General features: G+C 51.5%; 1 protein-coding gene across 2 annotated transcripts; it reads right to left on the minus strand.

The window, feature by feature from the left end:
* Nucleotides 1-541: 541 nt before the first annotated feature.
* Nucleotides 542-13,700, minus strand: GINS2 (GINS complex subunit 2). 2 transcript variants are annotated; one of them, XM_088027516.1, is made up of 6 exons: nt 13,527-13,700; nt 12,686-12,800; nt 5,915-6,014; nt 5,659-5,697; nt 1,500-1,626; nt 542-1,211 (listed from the first exon to the last, which is right to left on the minus strand). In XM_088027516.1, exons 1-6 carry the CDS (start codon nt 13,614-13,616, stop codon nt 1,086-1,088), a joined length of 597 nt encoding a protein of 198 aa, XP_087883642.1. In that variant the 5' UTR covers nt 13,617-13,700; the 3' UTR covers nt 542-1,085. The 2 variants fall into 2 exon arrangements, with proteins under 2 accessions (XP_087883642.1, XP_027947058.1); XM_028091257.2 differs by lacking the exon at nt 5,659-5,697 and having other exon boundaries at nt 13,527-13,699.
* Between the last annotated feature and the right edge of the window lie 9,447 nt (nt 13,701-23,147).

Below are 23,147 nucleotides of genomic sequence, written 5' to 3' on the forward strand. Positions count from 1 at the left end.
CCTGCTCTTAGCATATTCCTTTTGCTTCTTTCCTTGGGTCTCCCCCTTCCCATGCAGGCTGTGTTTGCGCACCGACGTTTGGGTCTGTTTTCCCTCCGCATAATGCAGGGAATTCTAAATCATGCCAGTTGTCTTGCTACCACCAAAATGGGTTCTGAATCCGAATACAAAGATGACATCTAGTGTGGTCTTGTACATTGTGAGTTTCTGTCTTAGTGCCTTCCCAGGGTGAAGAACATCAGTGACCATCTGTTTCCACTGAAGGAGCCCAGCTGGTCATGAACTTCCTCACCTGGACAGCTGCTGTGTCGTTCATGATTGTGGCTGAGCGTGAAGCACCCAGGGAGTTCCCTGCCTTTCCTCTTGATAAAAACCCACCACACCTTAACCAGAGGTAGCCAAGAGAACAAGAAACACCCAGAGTGTCAGTCTAAAGATCACCCCTTCCTGCCACACATCTCCGTAGGATCAGTCAGACCATTTTAGCCACATGACTTGCTCTCTTCACTTGGTAGTAATGCAGGGAAAAAACCCAACGTGATAGTTGCATAGAGTCCGTCTTTATTGGGCTTAGATGGCGAACCCTGGTCAACATCTTGCCAGTCATCTGTCATCCTTCTCTGTGTGAACAAACTCTAGGAGAGTCTAAATTTAGCCCAAGAGATCAGGGTCAAGAAAGGAAAAAAGCCCCAGGCCACATCGCCACTCCTACTGTATCTCTTAAAAACAACACTTAAAGTCACCGAATGTTCACCCACATGACAATGCCAAGCAGGAGACCACAGGCTCTGTAGGGAAAATAACGTGTTTTGCCAAAGCTGCTTTCTTTCCCCCATAAAAGAACAGCTGGCTTCTAGAGACAGATGTGGAATTAAAGAATGTCTCAAGGACTAAGCACAAACCTGTTGCTTTCCAACAATGTTATGAGCCCATTCCTTGTTTCATTACACAATTCTTCATACATTCAAAAGGGGTTCTAGAACTCCAGAGATAACAGTACCTCTATCATGTCTCGAGCACTCACACCACCTGGCAAGCCTCCGGCCAACAGATGCAAGGCCTTTCTTTACAGTTCATGTCTTTCTCTAGAAGTCTTGAGACTGGATGCCTTCAGAAGGTTGCAGGTTCGTACGGAGTTTATACATGTGATTGAGTGCTTGTGTGAGGAAGGCCCCGCTGGTGTTGATTTCCATCAAGGTCAGGTTATCCAGCTAAAACACAAGAGAAAATCAACTGGGTTGGTTGAGGAGTGTTTGGTTTGAGAAAATGTAAAATCTACTGAATAAAAATAAGTAACCAATGAATAATGGTTTGGTTTTTTTTTTTCTTGTTTTAAAGGCACAGCACAGCTAGCAATCCCTGCTTGCAATCATCCAAGCAGACTGGATGCTGGGGGCAATTCATTGGCACCAGCAGGCAGCCCCAGGCCTTCATGGGCACAGGAGGAGAGGCAGTTGCCACAGGGAGGGCCCCTGTGCCCCTGCCCTGCATGCACCTACCTTGGCATGTGCCTCCTGCTGGCTCACAAAGCTGTCAGCAGACACCCGTAGTTTGGCTATGCGAGTGTCCCACACATCCTTGATCAGGGTCCGGATCTCATCTGCTTTCGGGATATTGTCTGAAGCACTAAAAGCAGCAAGGAGGCGGGGAAATCACATAAGGAAGCACTTGGTAAACTAAAGCAACATCCAGGTAGAAGTGGCCTGTATTATTTTTTAAGTAGGTTCCACACCGAACGTGGAGCTCAAACTCAAGACCCTGAGATCAAGAGTGCATGCTCCTCCAACTGAGCCAGGCAGGCACCCTTCCAGGTAGAAGTGGCTTTTTATTTATTTATTTTTTAAAGATTTTATTTATTCGGGGGCGCCTGGGTGGCTCAGTCGGTTAAGCGGCTGCCTTCGGCTCGGGTCATGATCCCAGGGTCCTGGGATCGAGCCCTGCATCGGGCTCCCTGCTCAGCGGGAAGCCTGCTTTTCCCTCTCCCTGCCTCTCTGCCAAATTATTCTCTCTCTCTATCTCTCTGCCAAATAAATAAATAAAATCTTTAAAAAAAAAAAGATTTTATTTTTTCATTAAAGAGAGTGAGCGAGGGCACAAGCAGGGGGAGTAGCTGAGGGAGAGGGAGTAGCAGGCTCCCCGCTGAGCAGGGAGCCCGATGCGGGGCTCAATCCCGGGACCCTGGGATCATGACCCGAGCTGAAGGCAGACGCACAAGCGACTGAGCCACCCGGGCGCCCCTAGAAGTGGCTTTTTAAAAAATGCTGCTGGGCTTCAGGAAAACACAAGATGTGTTTTCCTTTGTTTTCAATTTTAAGATGTAAAAAATTTCTAGCAGTTAAGCTTGGTGCCAAGAAAATTCAGCCGTGGGATGCCTAGGCGGCTCAATCAGATGGACATCTGCCTTCGGCTCAGGTCATGATCCCGGGGTCCTGGGATCGAGCCCCGCGTTGGGCTCCCTGCTCCGCTCAGCAGGGAGGCTGCTTCTCCCCCTGCTCCCCGCTTGTGCTCTCCTCCTATGTCTGTGGCTCTCTCTCTCTCTCTCTAGAATAAATAAAATCCGCCCCCCTAAAAAAAAGAAAGAAAATTCAACCATGATCCACACAGTTATTTGTGCTCACATTAACTGTCCCATGGCAGGCTGCAGTACAAGGACTTCAGAGAATAAGCTCTAAAGGTTGGACATCCTCTGCTCAGGGTAACTGAGTGTTCTGTGCTGTAGAATTTCATCTTGAATGAATTTGCTTCAAGGGCTGGCTCAGGGGTCATGACTGCTATTGCTCATACCTCATCATTTATGCAAGGGCTTACAACCCACCAGGGAAAGAAGACAACAGCTCTGTGCCAGGCACTGTGCTCGACACTACAAAGTGTTTCCATCCTCCCCAGAGCTCTGAAGGCTAGGTACTGTCCCACTCCACAGAGAAAAGTACACTTACAGAAACCACAGAATAAACTGCAAATTAGCATAAACCGAGCATACCAATACACAGCGAATTCTGGGTAAAAGTCTGAACAGTCAGCAAGGGTCCATGTGACAGCCTTCCTGTCGTGAGGTACATTTTGGATCCTTCTAGGCCATTAGGCCATTTTAGTCCTTTTTTTTTTTTTTTTTTTCCCTCCGCGTAGCTTCCACACCCAGCATGGAGCCTAATGCAGGGCTGGAACTCATGACCTAGTCATGAGTTGAGCTGAAATCGAGAGTCAGACATTTAAGTGACTGAGCCATTCAGGCGCCCCTTGTTGTGAGCTGTATTTTAAACTAACCATTGAAGGAAAAGACAAAAAAGATGAAAGCAAAAGCTAACACTGTCTATCACCTGGCATGCTAGGAAAGGTGCAGTGGCCTCTCCACATGCTGAAAGTAGCTTGTGATTAGTAGTAGGGAATCAGTGGTATAAAATTTACATAGTGGATTGTATTTAAGACCCAAACATTTGGATCTTACGCTCTGAACAGCAGGTTACAGAACAAAGGACCCCATCTATTTGTTAACTGAAGTGCAGAAAAAGGTAAAAATTAGGTCCCTTAGCCAAATGAATTACAAAGAATCATAAAACCAAAGTTTCAACAGGAACTGCATACATAAGATCCTGAATTTCAAAAACTAAAGGTGAACAGGCCCCTCACCTCTGCTTCCATATTTTCCCTTCCAAGTCCTCCTGCCCACTGCCACAGAAGGCTCTCCAATTCACTGGATGACAATCCCTGCCAAACACCCTCCCCAGGACACTGCAGCCACAGAATAACAGCCTCAGCCCCCCAACTCTTTACCTGGTCTACATCAACCCCAACAGCCCTGCTTCCCCAAACATACTGTGCCCATTCACATGTCCCTGCCTTCTACCTAGAGCATCCTGTTCTCTAGTAAATTTTCCCTCCGTTAAGCCGAGGATCCCTTCTCTGACACCACCAGGTATTACGGCTGCATTCTGACATGGTCTGAACAGGACTGATCACACTGCAGTGTGGAACTATAGGTTAACAGGCTCACACTGCTCCCCGACTAAGTGGGGCTCAAGCCCATGTGACTATTTCCATTATCTAGTGGAATGCTTCATATGTTGTAAACTACAGCCTCATATCAACTTAAGGACAAATCCATGTTACATACCCCAAATATTCATTTGAATTCAATAGTGTCATACAGTGGAGGCCTTGCTCTAGAACAGATAATAGGGAGCTTAATTTTTGTTCTAGTTCTGCTCTTGCTTTCATCAATGAGAAGGTGCTCAGGGACCCCTGGGTGGCTCAGTCAGCTAAGCAACAGACTTGGGTCTCAGCTCAGGTCTTGATCTTGAGGTCATGAGTTCAAACCCCACATTGGGCTCCATGATGGGCATGGAGCCTACTTAAAAAAAGAAGAAAAAAGAAAACATGCTGAGGACTTCAAAAGCTTGACATTTTGCAAATTACAGTCTAGTATCTCCCAAGCAAAATCATCCACACTTGCTTGCCCGCCCCCGCTGATTTCACTCATTCATTCAACAAACACGTATGCACCAGGCATAATAGGTACAAGACGCAGTCCCTGCCCTTTTTATTTTTATTTTTTTAGAGGAAGAGAGAGCACATGTGCACAGACATGCCAGGGGTGGGGGGAGGGGAAGAGGGGACGGGGAGGTAGAGAATCTCAAGCAGGCTTCATGCCCGGCGTAGAGCCTGACACAGGGCTCAATCTCACAACCCTGAGATCATGACCTGCGCCAAAATCAATAGTCAGACACTTAACCGACTGAGCTACCCAGCACCCCAGGCACCCCAGGCCTGTCCTTTCGAACTGGGGTAGGGGTGGGAGGGCACAGCCTGACTAGTGTTTAGATTACAGCTGACAAATGCCATGGGGGCTACAGAGCTGTCAGGGGATAGGCATCCTCAACCTGTGAGAGAACACCGGTTAGGCTAATAAACCAAAGGAGGGAACAGACAACAGATGGACTAACTGAACAGAGGAAACAGTATTTGAAAGCCCTGAGGACCTTGGTATGTGGAAGGAAGTAAAAGAGGCCAATGTCAGCCTGGAACCCAGAGAATCAGGGAGCCACGAAGGAAGGTGTAGGAGCCACAAAGGAAGGCAGGAGCCCAGCTAGGCAGTGCTTTGTATGCTATCATGAGGACTTTAGCCTAAACCCTGGACAGTCTCCAAGGAACAGGGGAGTCGCATGGCAGCTCCATCTTTAAAAGTCTACTCTGGCTGCAAAGTGGAGAATGAATTAAAAGCCAATGGGGAGGGCGCCTGGGTGGCTCAGTCGGTTAAGCGACTGCCTTCGGCTCAGGTCATGATCCTGGAGTCCCGGGATCGAGTCCCACATCGGGCTCCCTGCTCGGCAGGGAGTCTGCTTCTCCCTCTGACCCTCTTCCCTCTCGTGCTCTCTCTCATTCTCTCTCTCAAATAAATAAATAAACTCTTTAAAAAAAAAAAAAAAGCCAATGGGGAGCCAGAACTGAACGCAGGGAAACAAGAAGCTACTACACCACACTTTTTGCCACCAGTGGGCTTTCATTACAGCTAGGGTTCAGAGCAAGTGTGAGCCCTCTGGCCTTTCCTGTGAAAGACATGCAAGAATTCAGATGCACAGAGTGGAAGACAAAGCAGTAAAGCTTCACCAATAAACAGAGAGACAGTAAAGAAAAAGGCTAGAGAGGATAATGGAGACTCACCGGGGTCCAGTGTCAAGCGATAAAGCAGCAAGGGATTCCCTAGGAGAGGGAGGGGTGGGAAAAGGAAAGGACAAATGGGAAAGCCCAGGCAAAAGTGTGTGCACACAAATGTCTCCCAGGTTACTGACCCAGGGAAACGGGTGCCCGGGGACCCCCCTCACCTTGGAGCCGAAAATGGAAGAGAGGAGGAACAGGGTAAGGGATGAGAATCAGGAGTTCTACCTTACATGTGGCTCTAAGAAGGAGACATACTTACTGATTTAATAGGAGTTTCGTAAGTTCCATGTAGTAAGGGCTAGGCATAGGGGTAAAAGTTTCTTCCTTTCGTTCATGATCCCTAATCTTCTCCAACTTTTCTGAAATTTAGAAATGTATACAGTTTACCATCACCATACCCAAAATATTTGTTTAAGCTTTCCAAATTTGCCAAGTATCTACATTATCTATTGGATCAACTAACAAAAACATGAAGAAAAAACACTTTTTGGAATAACATATCACTAATAGATGATTCACAGCCTATGTCCTCAAAAGTTTCTCTTATGGGACACCAGGGGGCTCAGTCAGTTGAGCATCTATCTGCTTTAGGCTCAGGTCATGGTCCCAGGGTCCTGGGATCCAGCCCTACATCGGGCTCCCTGCTCCGCGGGGGGCCTGCTCCTCCCTCTCCCACCAGCTTGTGTGCTCTCTGTCAAATAAAGAAAAAGACTTTAAAAAGAAAAGTTTCTCTTATAGAAGGTGGTAGATTCTTGGTGTTGCTGCTCTGGCCTGCAGGATGTATTACTGAAGAAGCTGGGAGTCAGAAGTTCTTTTCTTAGGGAGACAAGCATTCTACCTTTGACGCAAAAGGTGATGAGAGTAACCAGTGACTGGAGAAATTTACTTGTGTACACGAAGCCTTGTTCGGAGGGGAGCAAGACATCAAACCACGGCCACTCCAGCCTGGGGGTGGGACGATGGTCACGTAGGGCCTAAAGCCCAGCATCTGGAATCCCACAGTGGAATCCCAATTCCAACCAGGAGCAGCACCCCTTTCTCCCTATCTTATGGGTCTGAGAAAGTCCTGAATCCGGCCACTGAGGCTGAGGGACACACACACAACTATGCTAGGGGAGTGGGGGAAAGCGGGGTCTTTCAGTGCTGGGCCCCCTCTTCAGGGGCCCTTGGTGCCATGCTGCAACCCAACCTACTCCCCTCTTCCATTCACCCTCTCACTCTAACCCGATGCCCTTCTGAGGGCCTGCACACTCCTGCGAGCACACCGCTCCCAACCCCCTCCACACCTGTCTCTATGCACAAGGAACAGCCCTCCAGGTGCGTCCTGGACCTCCTCTCTGACCAGCACAGAACACCGCCCCAGCAACTGTCTCACTTGAGTGTTCGCTGTTGTCCTCATTACTTCACCATTCCATCAAACTCACTGCCACATCTTCCATCTTAAAAAGAAAATCCTAGGGGTGCCTGGCTGGCTCAATCACTTGAGCAACCGACTCTTGATTTCGGCTCAGGTCATCATCTCAGGGGCCTAGAATCCAGCTGTGAGTCAGGGTCCCCACTAAGCGGGGAGTCTGCTTCTCTCCCTCTCCCTCTGGCTCATGTGCTCTCTTCGCTTGCTCATTCTCTTGCTGACTCAAATCAATAAAATCTTTTAAAAAATAAAAATAAATATAGGCACCTGGGTGGCTCGGTCGGCTAAAATACCTGCCTTTAGCTCAGGTCATGATCCCAGGGTTCTGGGATCCAGCCCCACGTCACGCTCCCTGCTCAGTGGGTAGCCTACTTCTCCCTCTGCCTCTGCCCCTCCCCACCAGCTCATGCTTTCTCTACTGTCTCTCTTAATAAAAAAAAATCTTTAAGGGCGCCTGGGTGGCTCAGTTGGCTAAGCGACTGCCTTCGGCTCAGGTCATGATCCTGGAGTCCCGGGATCGAGTCCCGCATCAGGCTTCCTGCTCAGCAGGGAGTCTGCTTCTCCCTCTGGCCCTCCCCCCTCTCATGCTCTCTCTCTCTCATTCTCTCGCTCTCAAACAAATTTAAAAAAACCTTTAAAAAATAAATAAAATCGGGATTTTATTTATTTATTTGAGAGAGAGAGAGAAAAGAAACAGCATGAGAGGGGAGAAGGTCAGAGGGAGAAGTAGGCTCCCCGCCGAGCCCGGAGCCCGATGTGGGACTCGATCCCAGGACTCCGGGATCATGACCTGAGCCGAAGGCAGTCGCTTAACCAACTGAGCCACCCAGGAGCCCTAAATAAATAAAATCTTTAAAATAAATAAATAAGGGACAGCTGGGTGGCTCAGGTCACCATCCCGGGGTCCTGGGACTGAGTTCCGCAGCGGGCTCCTTGCTCAGCGGGGAGCCTGCTTCTCCCTCTGCCCCTCCCCCTACTCGCGAGCGCATGCGCACGCTCTCTGACAAATCAGTGAATAAAATCTTAAAAAAAAGAGACTGTTTAAATAAAATTAAAAATAAAACCTTAGTAAGTGAAAGAAGTCAATCAGAGAAAGACAAGGATATGATTTCACTCATGGAATTTAAGAAACAAAACAGGATCATAGGGGAAGGGAAAGTAAAATAAGATGTAAATCAGAGAGGGAGACAAACGGTAAAACTACAGGGAACAAACTGAGGGCTGCTGGAGGGGAGGTAGGTGGGGGGATGGGGTAACAGGGTGATAAGCATTAAGGAGGGCACGTGATATAATGAGCACCGGGTGTTACATGCAACTGATCAATCAGTTACCGCTACCTCTGAAACTAACAATATATGTTAATTAATTGAATTTAAATAAAAATTTTTAAAAATTTAAAAAATAAAATCTTAAAATAAGGGCGCCTGGGTGGCTCAGTTGGTTAAGCATCTGCCTTCAGCTCAGGTCATGATCTCAGGGCCCTGGGATAGAGCCCCGCATCGGGCTCCCTGCTCGGCGGGAAGCCTGCTTCTCCCGCTGACCCTCCCCCTGCTTGTGTTCCCTCTCACTGTCTCTCTCTCTCTCTCTCTCTCTCTCCCCCTCTCTCTCTGTCAATTAAATAAATAAATAAAGTCTTTAAAAAAAAAATCTTAAAATAAAAATCCTCCCAACGCCAGCTACCAAACCATTTTTTCAAGAGTTAACTTCCTTTCTTCGACCACTCAGGTGGGTGTCTATTCTGCCCTTCCACCAGTGCCACTCAACACCAAGGCCCACGACCTCTGCTCAGCCAAGCCCAATGGTTCCATCTGTCTTCACATCTCACAAAGATTAATCCTTCTTGGAGGATATTTATCACTTGATTTCTGGAATACCACACAGAGTTCTCGTATCTCCGGTTCCTCTGGGCCTTCCTGACCTCTCTCAGCGGTGGGGTATAGAGCTCAGATCCCTGACCACTTTACCACCTAAACCCACATCCCATGTGATTTCATTCTGCCTCATTTAAATACTATCTAAGCACTCATGAGGACTTCCACATTTGTATCCCCAAATAAGCCCCTTCACCGAATTCCTGACTAAATACTCCCGCCCACATTATCTACCTAGAGAGCTAACAGGCACCTCCAGTGTGACACGGTCAAACCCCAACTCCTGGTCCCTACCCCAGCCCTAATGTTCCCCCAGCCTTCCCCATCTCAGGAGACAGCCAACTCCGTGTCCTTCTGTACTTCGGGCCAGCAACCCTGGCAGGCATTCTTCACTCTCCTCCCTCATCCCACAGCCTGTCCTTCAGCAAATCCTGCAGATTCTTCCTTTGAAATACGCCTAGACTCCAACCATGTCTGCGCACCTCCATCACCTGGTAAAACTACTCCCAGACTGGGTAACTCCCTACTGCCCTCTCCCCACACACATCTTCTCTATACAGTGGACAGATTCTTTTCAGGTATCTAAAATCAGAGTATGAAATACTGCTGTTCAAATTGCAATGAATCAAACAGACTGATGTCACCCACTGTTGGCCAGGATGTGGAACATCGGGAACTCTCACATGTTTCTGGTGGGATCAGAAGAACTCTACCACGCTGGAGGGCTAGGTGGCAATTTCTTATAGTCAAGCACCATCTGCCCTATGACCCTAGGTATTTACCCAAGAGAATCAAAAACGTGTATCCACAAAAAGACTTAGGACAGGAACGTTCATAATAGCCTCATTAGCAATAGCCAAAAATAGGAAACGATCCAAATATCCACCAACAGAAGAATGGGTGAACTAACTGTGGAACACTCTACCGTGAATGACATAGTATTTGGCAATAAAAGAATGATGTAATGCTCCATGCAACTATAGGAACAAATCTCAAAAACTGTGCCAGAGCGGCATCTGGGTGGCTCAGTTGGTTGAGCACCCAATTCTTGCTTTCAGCTCATGTCATGATCACTGGGTCATGGGATAGAGGTCCGCACTCAGTGGGGAGTCTGCTTGGAGATTCTCTCCATCTGCCCCTTACCCCCTCATGAGTGTGCACTCTCTCTCAAATAAACAAATTAAAAAAACAAAAACAAAACAGGGCTCCTGGGTGGTTCAGTGGGTTAAGCGTCTGCCTTCAGCTCCAGTCATGATCCCAGGGCCCGGGGATGGAGCCCTGAGTAGGGCTCCCTGCTCAGCAGAGAGTCTGTGTCTCCCTCTCCTCCTGCCTGTCACTCCCCGCTGCTTCTGCTATCAAATAAATAAGATCTTTCAAAACAAAACAAGACAGCGTCAGAGAAGTCAGAGACAAAAACGGACTTACCAGGTGATTCCATTCATAGGATAAGAGCAGGTGGAACTCTACAGTGGCAGAATCAGAGGGCAGCTGGCTCTTGGGCATGCTCTACTGACCAACCAGTGAGCTTTCACTACTGTTCACCCCAGCATGGCCCTGGCCTGTGAAAAGGGTCAGGCTCTCTCCACTTTTCTGACTGGCCTGCAATGAGACAGGCTCTTGCCCCTATCACCTTCTGTTTGGACAGGCCGAAACCGCCAGAAGATGTAGTGCTAACAGTCAGACCTGGCAGAGTCCCGTGCCAAAGTGCCCCTCAGCAAAAGGAACTGGGATTGGGGGTTTCCCTTTGTTGCAGACCCTCCAGGGCCAACCTCGCCCCCCGCCCCCCGCCTTTAGGACCAGAAGGAGAAAATGCACAATCTTTCTGAAACTGTATTTGAGAGTGCCTGGCTCACAGTGTCCTTGCCTTTTTTTTTTTTTTTTTAAGATTTTATTTATTAGAGAGTGAGAGAGGGAGAGAGGGAAAGCACAGGCAGGGGGATCAGCAGGCAGAGGGAGAAGCAGGCTCCCCACGTAGCAAGGAGCCCGATGCGGGACTCGATCCCAGGACCCTGGGATGATGACCTGAGCCGAAGGCAGACGCTTAACCAACTGAGCCACCCAGGTGCCCCCATCATTTTATTATTGAGGCATAATTAATGCACCATTCAATTCACCCATTTAAAATGTACCATTCAGGGGCGCCTGGCTGGCACGGTTGGTTAAGCGTCCGACTCTTGGTTTCGGCTCAGGTCATGATCTCAAGGTCGTAGGATGAAGAGCCCTGCATCAGGCTCCGAGCTCATTGCTGAGTCTGCTTGAGATTCTCTGTCCCTCCCCCTGTACCTCCAGCTTTACTCCCTCTAAATAAACCTTTAAAAAAGCAAAACGTACAGGGGCGCCTGGGTGGCTCAGTCGTTAAGTGTCTGCCTTCGGCTCAGGTCATGATCCCAGGGTCCTGGGATCGAGCCACAAATCGGGCTCCCTGCTCCGTGGAAAGCCTGCTTCCCCCTCTCCCACTCTCCCTGCTTGTGTTCCCTCTCTCGCTGTGTGTCTCTCTGTCAAAGAAATAAATAAAATCTTTAAAAAAAAAACATACAATTCAATAATTTTTAGTATATTCAGAGTTGTAGGTGATCTTTGTGCCTTTTTTTTTCTCAGCATAATGTGTTCCATGTTCATTCAGTTGTAGCAGGAGCAGGACTTCATTCTTTTCTATGGCTGAATAATATTCCCTTGTTTGGATGACACATTATTTTCATGCATTCTGTATAATGAGAGAGGACTCTGCTCCTTAACACGCTAGTCTATACGTGGGGGCTCAAACTGAGGTCACTCACGACCCTAAGGTCAAGAGTCGGGTGCTCTACTGACTGAGCAAACTAGGCACCCCAATATAGCTTTTTTTTAAAGTTGAAAGAAATGCTTCTTCAAAGTCATACAGTATTTTTGGGCGCCTGGGTGGCTCAGTTGGTTAAGCGACTGCCTTCGGCTCAGGTCATGATCCTGGAGCCCGGGGATCGAGTCCCGCATCGGGCTCCCTGCTCGACGGGCTCCCTGCTCGACGGGGAGTCTGCTTCTCCCTCTGACCCTCTTCCCTCTCGTGCTATTTCTCATTCTCTCTCAAATAAATAAATAAAATCTTTAAAAAAAAAAAGTCACACAGTATTTTTAACGTTATCTTATATCTTTAACGTGTTATTTATTTGACAGAAGAAGAGAAAGACAGCACGAGCAGGGGGAGGGGAGAAGGAGAGGGAGAAGCAGACCCCCTGCTGAGGACACCCCTCCCACCCCGCAGGCCCGCGCATGAGGGCTCAAACCCAGGCCCCTGGGGTCATGACCTGAGCCAAAGGCAGACCCGGGTGCCCCACAGTATTCTTAATTTTATGATTTTTTATTTTTTAACATTCTTATTTATTTGAGAGCGAGCGAGCGCACACAAGAGCAGGGAGAGGGAAAAGCAGGCCACCCGCTGAGCAGGGAGCCCCATGTGGGACTCGATCCCGGGACCTGCAATCACGACCCGAGGAGGCAGACGCTTCACTGACTGAGCCATCCGGGCGTCCCGATATTCTTAACTCTAAGGCAAGTTGAAATATCTTAAAATCAAAGTCTGAGCGGAATTTGGTACAGACGCCTCAAATTCATACGACGTTAGTCATAGTGGTCAGACTAAGAGGTGGAGCGCCAAGCACGCCCTAACTGCAGCTGGCCCGTGGGTGACGGGGGAAGGGCAAAGGGCTGGTGCTCCCGCCCTGAGCGGGGTGCCGCCCGGCCGCGCTCCCCCCGGGGGCGGGCAAGCACTTACCCACACCCATCCACTCAGGGGGGGTCAGCCGACACTTCTGCCTCTGCTTCAGGTTAATCGCCAGCCACAGAGGCACTTCCACTGGTAAACCAGGGTTAAAAGGCCCCAGGTCCCCCTGCCGAAGGAGAACCAAACCTGGTAAGAGGGAGCAGGGCCGGAGGCTCAGCGGGACCCCACCGCTGTCTAACGAGGGGAAGGGCGCTGCAGAAGCCGGAACCCGAAGAAGAGGAAAAGCCCAGCTGTGACCACACACCTCGTAAGGCAGCTCCGAGCCAGCGGCACGCCCCCGGGCGCCCGCCTCACCGGCGCCCCTGCCGGCCCGCCGCAGCCCGGTGTGCTGCCGCCAGCACCGCTGAGGCGCGGGGCCCGGGCTGAGCCCCTCGCCCACCGCTTCGACCCCCCGCCGCGTCCACCCACTGCGTCTCCCCCCCCCGCCGCCCCCGCCCACTGCGTCTCCCCCCGCCGTGTTCTACGGCCCGGCTCCCCCCCCGGCTCCCCGCCGTCCTCCCCCCGTCCTCCCCCTCCGTCCTCCCCCCCGCCCCCCCGTCCTCCCCCCCGCCCCCCCGTCCTCCCCTCGTCCTCCCCCCCGTCCTCCCCCCCGTCCTCCCCCCGCCGTGTTCTACGGCCCGGCTCCCCCCCCGTCCTCCCCCCCGTCCTCCCCCCCGTCCTCCCCCCGCCACCACTCAGGGTCCCCTCACCCCGTGCTCCCACTCGGCGTCCCCCGAGCCGGTACTCCCCCCGACCCCGACCACTCGGCGAGTCGGGGCGTCCGCGGAAGCCGCAACACTGCCGCCCCTTCCCGGCGCTGGGGCCTGAGGCAAATGGCCGACCCAGCCCTTACCCCGATGAGGTAGATCTTGTCTAGGCTGAAGTTTGGGATGATGGTGACCAGCTCCTTCTCAGCCAGAAACTCCACCTCCGCCGCGTCCATGCTGGCCACAGCGACCCGCCCGGGACACGTCGCCGCCGACTGCCCCTCACCGTCGGGAGTGGGGGGGGAAGGGCCGTGGCCGCAGCTTTCCCGCCAACACGCGGGGCCCGCCCCCCCCCGCGCCGGAAGCCTATAGCAATAGGCCAGCCAATTGGCCAGCCAATAGCAACGCGGCACTCTGAGGCGGGGACCGCGGCCGCTTCGAGCCCACGGATTGGCGAACGTCAACGAGGCTGAGCAGATCACGCCCCACAGCGCCTCCGCTCGGTCCCCCAAGCTACAGGCCCGGGGCCCCGCCCCTCCCGCGGCCCGGCCCCGCCCCGCCGCGCTCCTCTCGTGGGCGGGGCACCGCGCGGGGCACCTGGCGCCGCGCGCGCTCCTGACGCTGTCTCCACGCTTCCGTGTCCCTTCACCTGTCCCGGGCGCCTACACTGAGTCAAGCTGGGGGTGGAGTTCGGAGCACGGGGACACTGGGTCCCGCACCGGGCCAGAAGTAAATGCATTTATTATTAGGTCATGCCTGTGACCTGGCTAGACAAACGGGGCCCAGGCCCCCTCGGAGTGAGAGGAACCCTTGTTTCCCTTAACTTCACAATCTTCTGTCCTCTCTTCACATACTGGTTAGACCTATAAAAAGACAGATTCCCCCGCCCCACCACATCTTCCGATTCAGAAACTCAAGAATACGTGCTTTGGCAAGCACCCCAGGTGAGACTCAGGAAGGGGCAGGTTTGCACGGCTGCCGCACGTACTGATGAGCTTCTCTGTCCCTCCCTATATACAGTGGGCTTATGTAAGACCTCATAGCAGTGGTTCTCACACTCTCTTCTATGTCAGAATCCCCTAGGAGATTCTGAGTGTTGGGCGCCTGGGTGGCTCAGTTGGTTAAGCGACTGCCTTCGGCTCAGGTCGTGATCCTGGAGTCCCGGGATCGAGTCCCGCATCGGGCTCCCTGCTCGGCGGGGAGTCTGCTTCTCCCTCTGACCCTCTTCCCTCTCGTGCTCTCTACCTCTCATTCTCTCTTTCTCTCAAATAAATAAATAAAATCTTTAAAAAAAAAAAAAGATTCTGAGTGTTAACATGCACACTCCTGGGGGCTCCTGGGTGGCTCAGTCATTAAGCCTCTGCCTTCTGCTCAGGTCATGATCCCAGGGTCCTGAGATCAAGCCCCATAGCAGGCTCCCTGCTCAGCGGGGAGCCTGCTTCTCCCTCTGCCTGCAGCTCCCCCTGCTTGTGCTCTCTTTCTCTCCGACAAATAAATAAAATCGAAAGAAAGAAAAGAAAGAAAGAAGTAAACATGTGCACTCCTGGAGAATTCTAAGTCGGGTCTGGGGTGAGGACAGAAAACTGAATTTTAACCAGGGCCAGAAAGCTTCCTGGGAGTGAAGTTGCTAGTGCAGCTTGTTAGGGACAGGCAGTGGGCTGAATTTGAACCCTTGATCATTGGGCCCTGCGAAAAAACACAGCAGACAGGAGGATTCCAGGGTTCCGGATCCTCACAGGAAAGCTGCCCCACCCTAGATAGCCCCATGCTTTCCTCCCTAAGCCCCCTGAAACCTGCCCCATGTAAGGTTGTTGGAGAGACAAAATAAGGCCATAATTTAGTTCCGCCCACTCACATGACCTAGAAAGCTATGTCTGCTATTTATCTGCTTTGGAAATCACCTTCATTGTGTGCCATTTTATTAAGACAAATACAAAGCCAGGCTGGCTCAATCCGCGGAGCTGGTGACTTTTTTAAGTAACCTCTCCACCCAACCTGGGTCTTGAACTCATGACCCCGAGATCAAGAGTCAGATAGTCTACCAGTTGAGCCAGCCAGGCGCCCTGGAGGGAGCTGCTCTTGATCTTGGGATCCTGAGTTCAAGCCCTTCCTGCAGTGTGGAGATTACTTGAAGAAAAAATAAATAAAAGGTCCCTCTGGATGCTGTGTGACAGAGGGCAAGTGACTACTCTGAACCTCAGTCTCCTCATCTGCACACGAGGTAGGAATGAGAAGGAGCTTAGGGTGTGTGGGGAGGGGGAGAAGCTGCAGGCCACCTGGTCTCTCCTAAAATAGAAGCTCCCTCAGGCATCTGCAGAGCATGTGTGCCAGTTTGTCTGGGTTTTGACTGATAGGGGAATGTTTTCTTGACTGGCAAATATTTGTGTTTCAGAGTTGGCGAGGCTTCCCTCCCTGCTTTTCATAGCCTGGAAAAGAGCAAAGGAAAAGAGCTGGTGGGAGAGCCCAGGTTCAGAGAGGCCACGCAGGGCAGGATGAGTAGGAGAACTAGCCGAGCCCAGTGTCTACATCACCCGAGTGCCCTTGTCCCTGACTATAGGGTGGGGGCAGTGCTGCTGCTTACCTCTTCGGGCTGTTGAGAGAGCAAGACGAGCTGGTATGGTGTCCAGTGTTGCACACTGCAACAGGACAGCGCCTCGGAGTCTCAAACATGAGCAAACATCAGGGGCACCTGGAGGCTTGTCGAAAGTCTTTCCATTCCCAGAGGTATGATTCACAACAGCTGAAAGGTGGAAGCCACTCAAATGTTCATCAATTGAGGGATGGATAAACAAAATGCAGTCTCTACATACTGCGGAATATTATTCCACCACCAACAGGAATGAAGCACTGTTTCGTGCTACAGCATGGATGAACCTGGAAAACATGATGCTACATGAAAAGAAGCCAGTCACAAAAGACCACATATTATGAGTCCACTTATATGAACAATCTAGAAACTAGGTTAGATGTAGAGATAGAAACTAGATTCGTGGTTGCCAGGGCTGGGGGAGAGGGAAAGGAGAGTGGCTGTTCATGGGTACCGGGTGTCTTTTAGGGGTGATGGAAATGTGTGGTGGTGTTTGCAGAGCTCTATAAAGACACTAAAAAAGACTGAGCTGTAGACTTTAAAAGGGTGAATTTGTGAAGTATTCCCCAATAAAGCTGTTATTTAAAACGCCCTCCCCTAAGCTCCAGATTTAGACTTTCTGACTGAGTGACCACACACATGTAACTGGCTCCCAGGAGGTTTTTATAATTGGGAAAATTGGGAATTGAAAGGATTGGCCCCAATTCGGTCCAGCTGTGAGCCACACTTAAGATCCAGCAAAGACTTCCAAATGCCTATCCTCATGCCTAGTCTCTGAAAGTCGGGGAGAGAGCGCACACAGGGGAGAGGAACACGAAAGGCATGGGGCCAGCCCGGAGGGGCGCGGTGGAGGCGGGCTGTTGCGTCAGACCAGGTGGTCAGGACCCTCCCACCGCTACCCCTGTTGTAAGAAATGCCTCCCCTGGAAGATGGGAATGACCCATGTCATGGTGAATGAAGAGCTGGAGATGATGTAAACGGAGATGAAGGGACAACCTCACTGTGCAGAAGAATTCCAAACGATGTACACAGAGACTCACTCTCAAGAGGGTGACCCGAGGGCACTTGGCTGGCTCAGTCAGAGGCACGTGCGACTCTTGATCTTGGGGTCGTGAGTTTGAGCCCCATGTTGGGGGTAGAGTTTACTTCAAAAACTAGTGACTCAGGGGGCGCCTGCGTGACTCAGACGGTGAAGCCTCTGCCTTAGGCTCAGGTCATGATCCCGGGGTCCTGGGATGGATCCCGGTGTCGGGCTCCCTGCTCAGTGGAAAGCCTGCTTCTCCCTCCCCCCTGCCCCTCCCTGCCACCCCCCCCCGCCTGCATTCTCTCTCACTCTCTCTCTCAAATAAATAAATAAAATTTAAAAAAAAATTCTCTCCCCCTCTTCCTCTGCCCCTCCCCCCACTCGCACATGTGCTGGTGCTCTCCCCCCCTCACTCCCGCAAATAAATAAATAAAATCCTTTTTAGGGGCGCCTGGGTGGCTCAGTCATTAAGCGTCTGCCTTCGGCTCAGGTCATGGTTCCAGCGTCCTGGGATCGAGCCCCGCATCGGGCTCCCTGCTCGGCGGGAAGCCTGCTTCTCCCTCTCCCAAACCCCTGCTTGTGTTCCCTCCCTCACGGTGTCTCTCTCTGTCAAATAAATAAGTAAAATCTTAAATAAATAAATAAATAAATAAATAAATAAATAAATAAATAAAATCCTTTTTAAAAAATTAAAAATAAAGAAGTGCCTGGCTGGCTCATTTGGGAGAGCGCATGACTCTTGATCTCGGGGTTGTGAGCTCAAGCCCTGTGCTGGGTGTAGAGATTACTTAAATAAGTTAATTAATTAAAAAATGTTTACAATAGAACTATCATATGATCCAGTAAATACTATTTACCCAAAGAATACAAAAACACTAATTTGAAGGGATAGCTTTATAGCGGCATTATCTTCAGTAGCCAAGCTATGGAAGCCGACCAAGTGTCCATCAGACTGATGAATGGATAAAGAGGTGGTGTATATACACAATGGAATATTACTCAGCCATAAAAAGAATGAAATCTTGCCATTTGCAACGACATGGATGGAGCTAGAGAGTATTATGCTAAGTGAAATAAGTCAGAGAAAAACAAATGATATATGATTTCACTCATATGTGGAATTTTTAAAAATTTTTTTAAGATTTTATTTATTTATTTGAGAGAGAATGAGAGACACAGAGAGAGAGCACATGAGATGGGGGAGGGTCAGAGGGAGAAGCAGACTCCCTGCTGAGCAGGGAGCCCGATGCGAGACTCGATCCCGGGACTCCAGGATCATGACCTGAGCCGAAGGCAGTCGCTTAGCCAACTGAGCCACCCAGGCGCCCTCATGTGTGGAATTTAAGAAACAAAACAAAGGAGCAAAGGGAAAAAGAGAGAGAGACAAACCAAGAGATAGATTCTTAACTCTAGAGAAGGGAGGCAGTTGGGGGAATGGGTTAAATAGGTGATGGGGATTATGGGGTGCACTTGTCTTGAGGAGCACCGGGTGATGTATGCAAGTGTTGAATCACTATGTTGTACACCTGAAACTAATACTGCCCTGTATGTTAACTAACTGGAAAGAAAAGAGTCTTGCACCATAGGGCGCCTGGATGACTCAGTTGGTTGGGCACCTGCCTTCAGCTTGGGTCATGATCCCGGGGTCCTGGGATGGAGCCCCCGTCAGGCTCCCTGCTCAGCGGGAAGTCTGCTTCTCCCTCTGCCTCTGCCATTCTCCTCCTTGTGCTCTCTGGCTCTCTCTATAGCTCTGTCAAATGAATAGATAGATAGATAGATAGATAGATAGATGGATAGATAAAATCTTAAGGTCTTTTTTTAATTCATTTTTTAAAAGATTTTATTTATTTATTTGAGAGAGAGAGAATGAGATAGAGGGTACAAGAGGGAAGAGGGTCAGAGGGAGAAGCAGACTCCCCGCTGAGCAGGGAGCCCGATGCGGGACTCGATCCCGGGACGCCAGGATCACGACCTGAGCCGAAGGCAGTCGCTCAACCGACTGAGCCACCCAGACGCCCTGGTTCATTAATTTTGACAAATAGACCAGAGTAAAGTAAGATTAAGGGCAGGGGAAACTGGGTGGGCACTCTATGGGAACCCTCTGTACTGTTTTTGCAACTATTCTGTAAATTTATTCTTTTTTTTTTTTACGATTTTATTTATTTGGGAGAGAGAGTGCACGAGCAAGTTGCGGGGGAGGGGCAGAGGTAGCGGGACAAGCCGACTCGGCAATGACAGGGGCCCGACGTGGGGTTCCATCCCAGCTCCCCGAGATCATGACCTGAGCCGAAGTCAGATGCGTAACTGACTGAGCCACCCAGGCGCCCCAAATCTAAAGCTATTCTGAAAAAAAAAAAAAAGCCTTGTTAAAAAAAATCTTGGGGCGCCTGGCTGGCTCAGTTGGTGGAAGATGTGACTCTTGATCTCGGGGTCATGAGTTCGAGCCCCACTTTGGGTGTAGAGATTACTTAAAAAAAAATCTCTCCTCCAGATTCCCCCCGGCACCTAAACATTCCTGAAGTTGAACCTACTGCCCCCTTCAGGACAGTCCGTGCTAGGGTACCTTTGGTCACGGTAGAATTTAGGCGGGCAGAAAGGCACCTTGGACTTCAGACCTTTCTGCAATGACAGAAGTGTCCTATCATCGTCCCATCCAGTCGGGTGGCCACTTAACCCCGTGTGGACCAGTATTTGCAGCATCAGCCACCTCCTCGAGCCTTGGGTCCTTTGAAGCGTCAGGCAGGCCTGTACCTGGCATTGGGCCCGCCGCCTGCCAACACATCCGGGCAGGTGGGTCTTGTGTTGAGCACGTTTGGGCCGGACCTGTGGTCCATCTGTGTAGGGCATGTTCATTCAATCCTTGATCAGTTTACCTCGAAGTCTGAATCCCGGCCACATGGGAGCCCTTTCCTCATGGTGAGGGGACCAGCAGCCGAGCACCATGATGAGCGGCCCAATGGAGGAGGTGGGGGACAGGCTGCAGGGCATCTCGGCCCTGCTTGTGCTTGGGAATCACCTGCCCGAGGCCAGGCCACACCTGGACTGAGGGAACCACAACCTCTGGGGCGAGGCTGAGGGCCATTGGGTCTGATAAACCAAGTCCAGCCTGGCTCCTGCGGCCTGCGGGGGGAAGGTAGAGGAAGCCGTGACTGGCAGCTGGTGTCACCCATCTAAGGAGGGGGCTGGAATTACAGTCACGGCAGCAAAAGAGAAATGCAGAATGGAGATCACCCCCCTCTGGTGCCTCTTCCTTCCCTTGCCTCTACCAGCACCCACTGTGGCATCGCACAGAGCAGTGTCCTGATGATAGGGAAGGATCACTCCCCTACTGGGGCCCCCGTCCCACGGTGCTCCAGGAGCCTGAGAGCCATAGCTCCTACCGTGACTTGGGGGGGCTGCGTCCTCTCCAAGGTCTCCAGGGCAGGGGTGATAACACGACCTTCTGCCCCGCAGCGCTGCGGCCCATTGGGCCCACCTGCTCCAGCGGTTGCCTATTCGGAACCTCACCACCTCCTGCGGCCCCGTGAGGCTTGGGAAGGCTGACACGGTGGCAGCTTCTGCACTTAGCTATAGTGGCCTCTCTCGAGACGTCCCGCAGCGAGGAGCCGTTCTCCCTGCAGAGCGCACGGAGAGGCGAGGTGGGAAAGACGAGCAGGGGTCAGCTCGCCAGGGCCTGCTCGGTGAGCTGCTTCCAAGGACATGAACAGGAGCCTGAGCTCAACGGGAGGCCCTCTGAGGGATGCGGGTCAGGTCGGGGAGTGACCAGAATGGATTCACGTTCTAGGACGAGAACTCTGGTGGCCGCGGGCGGCGTGGGGTGTGGTCTAGCCGCACGGCGAGGCTCACCTGGAGGCTGAGAGCAGAAGTCCAGGCGAGAGCCTTGGCCACGGCCTGGCCTCGGGCAGCCCCAGGACGCCCTGGAGTAGGGACTGTGTGAAAGCAGAGCCCATTAAAGCCCAGCAGCCCCCAGGGGGCCAAGGGAGCTCCCCATCCACCTGTGGCTCCAGGCGGCCGCCCCTCCTGGGGGCCTGCGCGACCCTCCCCGCAGCTCACAGGCCTCCGGGGTTGGGCGGGAGAGCCGGCGAGAAAACCTCTGAGCAGGGCGGGCGCTCTCAAATGGCTCTGACACGGTGCGAATACACTCTTGTGTCTTTTTGCCATCTGCTGCTGTCATTAAAACATTACATTTCCATCTGTTTTCACACTTCTCTCCCCTCCCAGCCGCCCCTCCTGGAGGCACACGGCACGAATCCCTAGTCGTGGGCCGGAACGTTCCCGCGCCTCCTGGAACCTGGGAGCTTCTCCGGGACACGCCGGGGTTAGGGCGAACAGACCTTCTCCGGGCTCAGAGCTGTTAACGTCCATCTAGTTCCTCGTCGCCAGTGACCCCAGGCTCTGCGTCACACCCCGCCGACACACACTTTGTGGGGGGAGCCACTCACAAAGCGTTATTGTTGGTTTTGATTGGTGTGCACGACTTTGGCATTAAGAGCAAATGAAAAATAAAGTACAGACATTAGTATCCATTTCCCCCAGGACGTATTTAAGGAAGAACAGACTGAAGAAGAGTCAGGGAGCCATGCTTTGGGCTCACGTAAGTCATCATTCCAGACCAACCCCAAAGAGGCACCCACCCCACCCGCCCCCTCCTTTGTAAGCACCACCCCCCAACCTTTCATTGAAAAAGGACTTCAGCCGCCTCCATTCTGACCACAAACTTTTTTTTTTAAGTTTTTATTTTGAAGTAATCTCTACACCGAAAGTGGGGCTTGAACTCGTAACTCCAGGATCAAGAGTCGTTGCTCCAGCCACTGAGTCAGCAGGGCGCCCCTGACCTCAAACTTGCTAGTTTGGGTTCTCCTTTCCAGCTAGTCTGTCGGCTCAGGTGGAAGACCCTAAGGGCAAAGCATCCCATGCTGGGAACAGAAGCTACCCCCTCAAGCGATAAGGACTGCCCTGAGCCTGCGAGATCTCTCGTGATTGACCCAAGACGGGGATGCATTTGACCTTCACTGCCTACCTGCACGCACCCACCCACCTTTGCCCCACGTTTTCCTTAGATAAACTGGAAGTATTTTCGGCACTTTGGAGACAGACTTCGAGCTGCTAGTCCACTGTCTTCCCAGTGTTGGCCTCACTGAAATAATTTCCTTTCTTGTTTCCCTACCACTTCGGATTTTGTCAGCAGCGAGTGGCCAGACCAGGTCTGCTCGTGAACCCCAGAACCAGGTGCTCTTGCATCCCTGTGCCCTGGGCTACATCATGAAGGGCCAAGTCCACACAAAACTGAACAACTTCACAAGTTTGTGACCGCACAGGTGGGCCTGGTGGGTCTTCTCAAACACAGCTGTGCTAACATCAGCATTATTGCTAACGTTCTGGAGGACTCTTTGGATCCTATGCCACATGTTATTCTAGGTTCTGTGTATTCGCTCATTTAATCTTCCCGAAAACCTAGTTATCGTCTCCACTTGAAGATCAAGGAAACTGAGGCTCAGGGAGGCAAAGTAACTTGCTCAAGTTCCCCCACTGATAAATAGAGCGTTGAGACAGACTGGATTTAGGCTAGGAAGCAGGAATCCACAATCGCAGACTCCACCCCAGACTTCCCAAAACATAATCTGCATTTGAACCAGATCCCTACCGGGAGTACCTTGAAGTGCAAGAAGCACTAGTGTAGTCCAGAACATGCCTCAGAGTTGCCTGACCACCACCACAAAGAGCACAGCACGGGTGGGGTGGGGAGGGGTGGTGGTGTGGGTCAGGGGGTTCATTATCTGCTAACCCATCCAAAGGGGGTGACCCTGGTACTGCCAGCTGGCCTTGAGAGCCCCCAGCCCCCCTGCTCCTGCTCCCAAAAAAGCCCCAGGTGCTTGCTCTGGAATGCTATTGTTAGAGAAATGGGAGCTCCCCTAGCACCCACTGTAGGTAAGGCCCCCGGTGGATGGCTCCAGGACCCGCACTCTCACCACCCACCCCACGTTCATACCTTCACTGTCAGTAATCCTCAGGTCCCTCGGGGCATCGTCGTCGCCATCCTCCAGGTGAAAACGGAGGCCCAGAGGGGTTGGTGACCACCTGCCTGATCCGAATAACTCCCGTGGATTGACTGTTTGATCCCTGCCAGGCAACCATGCAGGGATTTTACATAGACTA

Source organism: Eumetopias jubatus, unplaced genomic scaffold, assembly GCF_037043125.1.
Source record: "Eumetopias jubatus isolate StellerSeaLion01/CBP00866 unplaced genomic scaffold, mEumJub1_p1.0 scaffold_10, whole genome shotgun sequence".
In the NCBI taxonomy this organism is placed as follows: domain Eukaryota; kingdom Metazoa; phylum Chordata; class Mammalia; order Carnivora; family Otariidae; genus Eumetopias; species Eumetopias jubatus.